The 10,775-nt window shown below is 39.4% G+C and overlaps 1 protein-coding gene across 1 annotated transcript; it reads left to right on the top strand.

The window, feature by feature from the left end:
- Nucleotides 1-995: 995 nt before the first annotated feature.
- LOC121648527 (GTPase IMAP family member 8-like) lies at nucleotides 996-10,769 on the top strand (the record flags this gene model as incomplete). Its single annotated transcript, XM_041998720.1, has 3 exons — nucleotides 996-1,000; nucleotides 1,572-1,622; nucleotides 10,261-10,769. Coding segments are annotated over exons 2-3 (510 nt in total), but the record flags the coding sequence as incomplete, so codon positions are not given.
- Nucleotides 10,770-10,775: the final 6 nt, after the last annotated feature.

The raw sequence follows: 10,775 nt of genomic DNA, 5'->3' as shown, positions 1-10,775 counted from the left end.
GTAGACAGTCTCGGTCCTCTTTCCACTAACATCACACCATCTGCCAGAAACCTAGGTGTAATATTTGATTCCAGTTTTAATTTTCACCTTCACATTAATAAAGTCATCCAGTCCTGTTTCCTTCACCTCCGCACCATTAGTGAAATCAAACCTGTACTCTCCCGACCTGATCTACAAAAAGTCATCAATGCACTCTTCTTCTCCAGACTTGATTACTGCTACTCCCTCCTCTGCGGTCTCGAAAATAAATCCCTCTCTTGCCTTCAAATTGTTCAAAACGCAGCAGCTAGGCTTCTCATTGGTGGCAATAAAAGAGAACATATTACCCTCTTTTAGCCTCGCTGCACTGGCTCCCTGTGCGTTTTAGAGTTGATTTTAAGGTCTTGCTGATTACTTTTAAAGCTCGTTTAGGGTTGGCACCCAGCTACATTACGGACTTACTGACACCCTACGAGCCTCCACGCAGCCTTAGATCCTCAGGCAGGTCTCTTTTGGCTGTTCCGGGGTCGAAACTCAAGACCAAAGGTGACCGAGCTTTTTCTGTCCGGGCCCCTCGACTCTGGAATGGGCTGCCTGAGGAGATAAGGCTGGCATCATCAGTTTCAACTTTTAAATCACTTCTTAAAACGCACTTTTATTGATTGGCGTTTTTATAATATTATAATATTTTATCTATTTAATTTTCATGCTGTACTCTTGTATGTGTCTTGTCATTGTTTTCTTTGCTGTGTGCTGTTCAGCACTTTGAAAAACTCTGTTTTTCAAAGTGCTATACAAATAAAGATTTATTATTATTATTATTATTATTAACCTCACGCATTTTGAGATACTTCCACAAACATGATGAGCGCTGATGTGTACTTAGACAGTTTCACATGATGGACTCCTGCTGCCTCCTATTTTGAAGTCTTTTGAGCTCCCCTTCATGTCTGCAGAAGAAAATAGTCCATGTCTTTGGTGTCCTCAGAAGGCCAGAGAGAAAGTGAGCACTGCAGACCTGGTGCCAGTACATAGCTTTCCATTTTACGTGGCCAATCCCACAAATCCAGACTGCTTTCTGGTGTTTCTTTATGGGAAACCGATTTCCCACGTTTTCCCTGACATATTCCCTTTTCACCTTTAACGACTGGATCAGTCAAACACACAACAACTCCCTCGGTAAAGACGAACACAAAGCATATTTCCCTTGACAGATGAGCTTTCTGCCCTCCTGTTGCAGTTATGTACATGCACGTGTCACGTATGCATAAATTACAAAAACCTACATTGGAAACTTCCCCCAGAGGGCGAACCAACCAACTGGCAGCAGCTCCAGTGCCTGGGATCGTCCACAGGGCAGGACAAGTGGGGGACAGGTGTCACCATGTCCAGGATGTACAGAGACTGCAGCCAATAAACTGCTGCCCACCCACCACACACCAGGGGGAGGGGTGCAGCCAGGATGGTCCTTTAAGGAGATATAATAAAGGTGTTGCTGAAATGTGAAGGGTGGACTCACTTTTGTGTGATACTGTTTGCATGTGTGTGTATAATAACTTAGACAACATGTCTGTGTCTTTCTGTCTTGACAGATGTTCAACCTCTTAAACGCAGCAGCAGCTATGAAATCCTACTACCTCACAGTAAGTTTAACTGAACTAAGTCTGCATTAAAAATCTCTCTAGAAATCACTCTGAACATGCTGCTGTTCAGAGGATGATGAAGGTTTGTGGTGATTCACACACTCATGAAATTAACACTAAACATGGAAATCTGATTGTCTAATGGATCAATAAACATCGCTGAGAGTTTTATGTACAGAAGCAATTCAAAGTTAGTGAACAAGCAGTTGAAAAGGCAGACCTGTGTAGCCCGACTCTCCCAAGATTTTATGACCCAGAGAAGAACTCCCTTTTCTCTCAACAGATGGTAAAATGTTTTTCTAGACCAGGGGTGCCCAGCTTTGGTCCTCAAGGGCCACAATCCTGCAGGTTTTTGATGTGTCCCTGCTCCAAAAGCACCAGGCTCATGAGTCATTGTGCAAAACATAGTAGGCTGTTGGATCTATTTCATTTGAGTCGGGTGTGTTGAAGCAGGAAACATTGTAAAATCTGCAGGACAGCGATCCTCGAGGACCGACTTTGGGGACCCCTGAGCTAGACTGTGTTTCTTGCCTGTACCATCATGTTCAAAAGGAACTTTAGCAGTCGGCTATTCACTTGGATTGACCTAGGTCTTGACCTAGGAGTCATCCCTCAATTAAATATACAACGAGCTCTATGATCAATGGATCTCAGACTTGATTCTGGGACAATTTACCACAGAGGTACAAATAGATGAGTTCTGACATGGAGTTAGAACGCTAGCCAGTGGACATTCTTCAAGGATCTTTGGTTTTTTATGTGCTTAATTTACAGATGCGTTTTAAAGAAATGTGCATAACTCTGACATTAAGAAATGTCCTAACCACAAACCAAGTTTAAGTGCTTGATTTCTCTTCCAGGTTCATTTTTACATTTTTATCTGTGGAAAATATTAAAATGTTTTATTCTTTTTTAATGAACTAATTAATATTTCCTGTTCGTGGTTCAGTGTTAACCACGTGTTGTTTTTATCTACAGCAAAGGTAAGAGTTGTTATAAAATGGGTGTTATACAACATTTCTTTAAGGTTGGATTAGTAGAAAAGTTTTTAAAAACTTACTTTTTAAAAACTTACAGACCACATTCAATAAATCTTCACTCTATATGGAGGAATGAAACTGCCAAAATAAAAAATAAATACGGAAATATAAAAATGGCTCAACAAACAACTTGATGTACCATTAAGAAACATATAAAACATGACACAAATTTATATTTCTTTTGTCATTTTCAGCCATTTTAAATTTACTTTGTGTTAATATTCTTATTTATTTACCTTTCCATGTCATTTTTAGTTCAGTTTATTTATTTTTTTTGTGATTGTTTTTTATTCTTTCCTTTATTTTTATGTCTGTATTTATTTTGCTTTATTTTCCTTTTACATTTTCTTGTCCAAGCATATTCATTTCTCTGCCTACTGTCATTTAGTAGAATTTTTATCCAAAGCGACTTACATTTGAGAGTAAGAACAACACAATCAAGAATTCAAACAAGATGGACGTCATCATTAAGTGATAGTCAGACAGCTGGGAGTCCAGCTGGACCAGGTGCTGTCATGTAGAGGCAGTGCTCTTTTTTTTTTTTTTTTTTTTTTGGCAGTCATTTTGTTTAAATACAAGATCACAAATTCATCAAACAACATCATCTTGGGTATAAGTGCAGCAGCTTCTTCAGTAGGTGGTTGAGCCAAAGAGCTGGACAAATCTTTATAACTCATTTAGTTAAGCTAAATGTGGAAATGCTCCTTAAACAACTGAGTCTTTAGCTTGCTTTTAAAAGTGGATAAGGACTCTGCGGATCGGACGGAGTTTGGTAGATGGTTCCACCACAGGGGAACAACAGAGGAGAAGAGTCTAGCTACTGATGTGGCGCCACCTTGTGGTGGGAGCACTAGGCGTCTTTCACTGGCAGAGCGTAACTGTGGAGAGGGAGTGTAGCTCTGGATTAAGGAGTGGAGGTAGACCGGAGCTGTTTGGGTTCTTGTTTTGTAAGCCAGAAGCAGAGCTTTGAATCTGATGCGCTGCAACTGGAAGCCAGTGGAGAGCGATTAGCAGCGGAGTGACATGAGCTCTTTTGGGCTGGTTGAAGACCAGACGTGCTGCTGCATTCTGGATCATCTGCAGAGGTTTAACTGAGCATGCAGGCAGGCCAGCCAGTAAGGAGTTGCAGTAGTCAATGCGTGAAATGACCAGAGCCTGGACCAGGAGCTGGGTCGTGTGTTCAGTCAGGTAGGGTCTGATCCTCCTGATGTTGTAGAGAGCAAATCGGCAAGACCGGGAAACCGAGGCAACATGGTCCTTAAAGGTCAGCTGGTTGTCTACCATGACACCAAGATTCCTGGTAGAAGACGTAGACACAAGCGTGATGGAGTCAAGCTGCACACTTATCTGTGGCGGTAAGGAAGGATTGTCCCCCTTGTCTCCTGACCACGGTCAGAAGAGGAAAACGGGAAAGGTTAACATATGAATGAATGAACTGCTTGTCTGTGTGCGCTGCATGTCTGGTGGTGGGCGTGGTCAAGGTGCAGCAGCATTGCTGACTGCGCTCACAATAGGCAGAAATGTCCTGCATTTTTAATGTTGGACAATCAGCCCTTGAACATTTTTGTCTCGTCAACAGGGGCGCTGCTAGAGATTTTGGGCCCCATGAAAAGAAACTGAGTGACCCCCCCCCGAAAACTTTAATAGTGTAATAAATCCAATTGGCAGTTTTAATGGTATTTTGACCATTAAATTAGCATTAAAATAAATTAAATTTTAAAGAAAATAAAAGAAAAACATGACAGGCTAGTTGGTAGGGGAAGCACTAAAAATAAAATTAACTTAATTTAGATTCAAATATTTGCTGCAAGATGGATACTTTACATTTTAAAAAAAACATCTATCTTTTTTTAAATACTTAATCAATTATCTCATGATAATTACAAAACAAATTACAAATACAAAACTTAAATACAAAATAACCTCTTCCATGAAAATGAAATGCATTCATAATCTGTGGAGAAAAAAATCAGATCTCAGCTAAAACTCCATCAAAAACAAAATGGCTGCTCAATTTTTATGATTTATTGTATTGGAGGCATTATCATCATTAAATCAGATGCAAATGGTAAAATAAATGAGGTAGGCTCATAAACAAGAGCAAAAATAGCAGGACCTCACATGGTTTATTGTTGTTTATGAACTGAATGTAAAACGGTCACAAGCAAACCACTGTGGAGATTTATAGTCAAACAACGGCTGGGAGCGTCTTTAAAATTAAATAATCACATTTTAAAAGGTAGAACTTTGTGTAATAAGATATCAAGGAGAGGTAAAGGTAAACTATTGCTGAGTCAAGCTCTTGCAATCTCATTCACAATCACTGGTTCTTGCTCAGCCTTTTTCACCAAGAGCCCAACGTGGAGTTTTCTCCCTGGAAAGTTCACTTATCAAGTTGTTGAAGTCCAGCTTTCTATTCTATCAGCAGTTCTATTATATATATATTATATATAGTATCTCCAATCATGTAATGCTTCGGCTGCTCTCGTGTCTGTTCGGACATGCATGATGTTTTAGTAGAGCAGCTTGCTAATCGTTTGCCTGCCTTGATTATTTGATTAAAACAACAGTGAAATTAAATAAAATCCAGAGTTTTCTTCACAAATATGAGCTAATATGAAGTAAAGTGAGCTAGCTTTTATGGACAAAGTTTAGGAGAGACAACAAGCTGATGTTCCACAACTTTCCATCAGACAAACTAACCGACCACCTCGCCTCTGAAAGAACTGGGTGACGTACTGTCCACCCCTCTGTTCTCTCTCCAGTCTCAGCTTTTTTCTTTTCTTTTTAAAATTCCCTATTTTGGGGGCATCCTGCCGTCTTCGCATCCACTGGCTGTCTGTCTGTTGCTGCTCCGCAGCTGAAGGAGCAGGTGGACTGAACCATTTAAGTGAAATATAGACGGGGGGTGGAACGGCTGTTGGACCCGTTGAATTTGAGTCTGGTGTGTTGCCGTAGGGAGACACTAAAAACCTGCAGGGCTGTGTCCCTTGTGGGCCCGAACTGAGTAGCCTAGAGTAGAGTAGTCTAGAGGAAAGGACTGAGCGTACGTCTTAAAGAAGCTAAAATCATTTGATGTCTGATTGTTTTATGTCTTCTGTAAGTCTGTTGTAGAAAGTACAATCTGCTTTCCAGCATCTGCTGTGGAAGCAGAACCAGAACCTGAGCCCTAAAGAAAGGGATCGAAGAGATTAGTTCTGGAGCAAAGGGAGATGTGACTGTTGGAAAAAAGTGCAAATAATAAAAAAAAAACATCTTTAAATACATTATAAATGTGAACACACATACATACACGTAACTTAACATTTTCATTTACCTGCTGGTCACTTAAACTCAGCGCCTTACCCAAACCCAGACAACAGGTTTCACTCCAGAGGGGTCATCTTGACAAGAGAAGGACAACAGAAGACTTATTAGTTAACAGATTGTAATACAGGCTGATACAAGGTTGTACAATGAGAATCCTTTACCAACACAGAAAGAAAATGGAGGAGGAATTATAACTCTACAAAATGATTAAAACTGCCATTAGCAGTGACTGTTCTGCTATTTGTTTACACTGCTTAAGCTCAGGTACTGGGAGTGACTGAGCACAAATATATTTTACACCACAACCCAGCAAAAGGCAGATTAAATTCCCATAAAACGTTGCCCAGCTTCTGATTAAAAGGACAGTTTCTTAGCAAAGCTAACGTTAGCCCGTATTTTTCTATCAATCTGAAAGATGCACTTGGTCAGAGAAACAGCAGTTAATGACCTCTAAATATTTTATATATTGTATTTGTAGACAGCAAGAAAATGCATATTAGAGACAATACCACTTGTTAGATAGATGATAATTAAAACACTCTTTTACTTACGCTCTTTCTCCGTCACGTTTTACTTCCAGTAGAAGAACTTCTTATTCGGGTTCGGAAGTCTGTGTTGCCACACGAAGAAGAACAATTTCCGGTGTCGAGATCTCCTGACTTCCGGAATAGAGTTTCAGTGGAGCTTTCAGTAGAGGAGTCATTTGTTCGTGTTCATGGGGAGACATCATCTGTGTTTACCTGTTTTTCAGACTTTATGTAGCTAGTCTTTGAATTATTGTTGTCTTAACTTTGTTTGTTGGTGATAGAAATGGTTTTACTGAGCTGGTAGCTGAGATTCTGGACTTTCTGTGGATACCACACATGTTTATAGTTACATCTACAGACCTGACGCTACACCCGGAAACCAGATGTTAACCCTTAACTCCCGGTAGCGGAGGCTGCAGGTGCAGAGGTGAAGCTAAACAGTCAAGCTAAGAATGAAAGTTTAGAGAATTTATATCCAGAAATGTGGATAATGAAGCAGTGAAGGTGCATGGATGGAAGTTATTGTGCATATTGTGAATATTTCTCTCTCCTCACCATCTAGAAGCTGTGAGATTCTAATCCTGCTTTCTGTCTGTTCACCTGATGCTGATATTCATCACATATTGTTCCTTCTGTGTTTAGAAGGAAGCAGCTTCACAGCTTTAAATTCATCCTGCTGACTTTTTACCTTTTAGTTAGTAAATCCTGAACATTTCATCCTTCTTTCTCATAAATATGTGGTTTTATACATGAAGAAATATTTTATCTGTTGCTGTTTAAAGAGAAAACTGCTGCTAAACCTGTTTATGTGTTTAGTGCAGGGGTCTGCAGCCTTTCCAATCCAAAGAGACATTTTTCCCTCAGCCAGCTAAATAAAACTCCTTTAGAGATGCAAATGTTACCAGACTTTTCAAAAAGGAAACTTAATATATATTTTTAATGAAGAGCCACCATAGGATGTTTGTTATTTTTGAAGAACCACATTTATTATTTCAATTTTTAAGGTTTTAAAATAAAGGAAACACATAAAACCTTTATAAAAAGAGGATAGACAGACTTTCTTCTAAGGGATGTAGATATTTGTGGAAAATGATGTAAAAGAAAAAAAAAGTCCATGGTTTCCAACCTAATGACAAGAAAGATTTAAAAAAATATTTTAGCCACGTATTTAGAGGCATTGTGGAAGGTCCAGAGACACACTTGCAGCTCCAGAGTTGCAGGTTGGAGACCCCTGATGTCGTGTTTGTAAACCAAAACTTACTGCATGTTCTTTTTATAGCTGTAGGCCTTTTTTTTAAAGGAAAGAGACATTTTGCATGTAAAAATTTTGATCATTGCCCAGCACTAAAAATAGTATTTCTAAATTTCTTTAGACCACCAGGGCACTAAGCAGAATTTTATGATGAGTTTAGTGAACTGCTGCTACAATCTGTTTGGATTTTGACTGTGTAATTATTGTTGGTGATTTAACATCCGTGTAGACAATCCTCAGGACAAAGCGACTAAATAACTGGGTAACAGTCTGGAGAACTTTGGGCTGACTCAGCATATAACAGAGCCCACACACATTAAAGGACACACTCTAGACTTGGTGATTTCGAAGGGTTTGGATGTTTCCATGGTTACTGTGTGTGATGTGGGCCTGTCTGATCATTACTGTGTTTTCTTTGAGTGTACATTTCCTGTTCACACAAATGTCTCAACAGCTGCATAACTAAAAATATGACTGGGATGTTTAACCAGGTCTTCTCTTCAACACCTGCCCTGTCAGGTGGTTCAGCCAATGAGCTTGTCACTAGTTTTAATGCTAAAATGTTAAATATTATGGATGTCATTGCTCCTATTAAGGTGAAGGTTGTCTCTGGAAAGAAAAAGTCTCCATGGAGCAATGCCACACTGGTAAAGCATGGAAAAAGAGAGTGTCGGAAAGCCGAGTGTAGATGGAGAAAAACAAATCTACAGGTTCATTATGACATGTTTAAAGAGAAACTTCACTCTTATAATCTACAACTGAAGAATGGAAGAAAGTCCTATTTCTCTGACATTATTAGCAAAATGCTAATAATCATAATGCTTTTGGTAAATGCATTGAGGAGATTAATGACTGGATGTGCCTGAACTTTCTTCAGTTAAACAAAAACTAAACTGAGGTGATGGACTTTGGAGCGAAAGAGAAACGATTAAAAGTCACCACAGAGCTTCAGTCTATACACCTAAAAACCACCAACCAGGCCAGAAATCTGGGTGTAGTGATGGAACATTAAGAACATATCAAGGGTAAAAGATGTGATGTCTCAGCAGGACCTGAAAAAACTAGTCCAGCTTCCATCTTTAGTCGGCTTGATTATTGTAACAGTGTTTTTACAGGTTCTACCTAAAACATCAGTCAGACACCTGCAGCTGATCCAGAACTCTGCTGCTCCAGTCTTCACTAAGACCAAGAAAGTGGACCACATCAGTCCAGCTCTGAGGTCTTTACACTGGCTGCCGGTCCGTCAGAGGATAGACTTTAAAGTTCTGCTGCTGGTCTAGAAAGCTCTGAATGGTTTAGGACCAACATACATCAGACCCAGTATGAACCTACCAGAACCCTCAGGTCATCTGGATCCAGGTTCTTATCAGTTCCAGAGTCAGAACCAGACATGGAGAAGCTGCATTCAGCTTCTATGTTCCACATGTCTGGAACAAACTCCCAGAAAGCCTCAGATCAGCTGAAACCCTCAGTTTATTTAAATCCAGGTTAAAGAGCCACCTGTTCTCTGCTGCTGGACTAGTTTTTATTTAGAGTCCAGATCTGGATCTGGTTCTGTTAAGCTGGAATCATGTTTTAATATTATCTTTAACTTTATTTCTTGCATTTTATCTATTTTATTTTAGTATCTTCCTTCTGTTTTTATTTTATTATTTGCATTTCTTTTAATCTTTATTTATTTTTAATGTACTTGTATTGTTTTCTGCACCCTGCTGTGATGATTTATGTAAAGCATTTTGAATTGTCTTGTACATGAAACGTGCTGTACAAATAGCTACAGATAACACATACAGATAATACAGATAATAGCTAACAGATAAATTTACCTCGCCTTGCATATTTTAATTGTTTGCGTGGTTACAGGGGAAGATAACTTGTTCCTTCACACAGAACTCACTAACGTGTAGAAACTGATTAAATATCCTTTTATGTAAACATTTTTACCATCTAAGAAATAAAAAGAAGTTGATGCTCCAAAAAGGCTAAACTTTATCCAGTAAAGTTTATTGATTTTTTTATAGTAATATTTCATGTTAATGTATGGGGCGGCATGGCTCAGCAAGGTAGAGCGGTCGTCTCGGTTCGATCCTCGGCCAAGTCGAGTTCGAGGTGTCCTTGGGCGAGACACCAAAGCCCTAACTGCTCCTGATGGGACGTGGTCGAGCGCCTTACATGGCAGCTTCCGCCATCAGTGTGTGAATGTGTGTGTGAATGGGTGAATGTGATGTATAATGTAAAGTGCTTTGGGTGTTGTTCCAGGTACAGTAAAGCGCTGTATGAATACAAACCATTTACCAATATCGAGACTGATAACTTGGATATTTGAAGTATGAAAACATTAAAAGCTAAAACAGAAAGTAAAGACAGTATATTTTACTCAGAGATAGTTAATGTGATTATAAAGTAATTTCTTCTCAGCTTTGGTTACGTTTGTTATCATTTCTGTTTTTTCCTTCTTAAATGAAGATCTCTTGCAGTTTAACTTGTGTTTAATATTTATTTCCTTCCAGTGTCGGAGCTGAGGATGGTTCTGCTGGGAGGCAGCTGGCCTAAGAGGAACTCAGTGGGGAACTTCATATTGGGAGTGGATGCTTTTAATAAAAAACGTCAGTTCTGTTTGAGAATCAGTGGAACAGTGAAAGAGGACAAAATCATCGTCATCAATACTCCAGATCTGCAGTTTCCTACAGCAGACAAACTGACAGAGTTTGTAAAAGATTGTACGAGTGTCTCTGATCCTGGACCTCATGTGTTCCTGTTGGTTCTGCAGCCTGAAACTTTCACTGAGGAACAGAAAGATATTCTCTGCAGAGTGCTCCAGAGTTTCAATGATCAATCATTTAATCATTCACTGATTCTGATTTTACCTCCCAGACAGAAACGTTCAGGTTTGATGGAAGATTACATGAAACAGCCTCCGTTAAAGGAGATGATCAGAAAATGTAGATACAGATATCTGATGCAGAAGAACCTTGAACTTCCAGAGCTGCTGACACGCTGTGGTCAGATTGTTAAAGAGAACAAT

Source organism: Melanotaenia boesemani, chromosome 11, assembly GCF_017639745.1.
Source record: "Melanotaenia boesemani isolate fMelBoe1 chromosome 11, fMelBoe1.pri, whole genome shotgun sequence".
In the NCBI taxonomy this organism is placed as follows: Eukaryota; Metazoa; Chordata; class Actinopteri; order Atheriniformes; family Melanotaeniidae; genus Melanotaenia; species Melanotaenia boesemani.
Note: the sequence above shows the minus strand (reverse complement) of the source record. Positions and strands in the feature narration are given on the sequence as shown.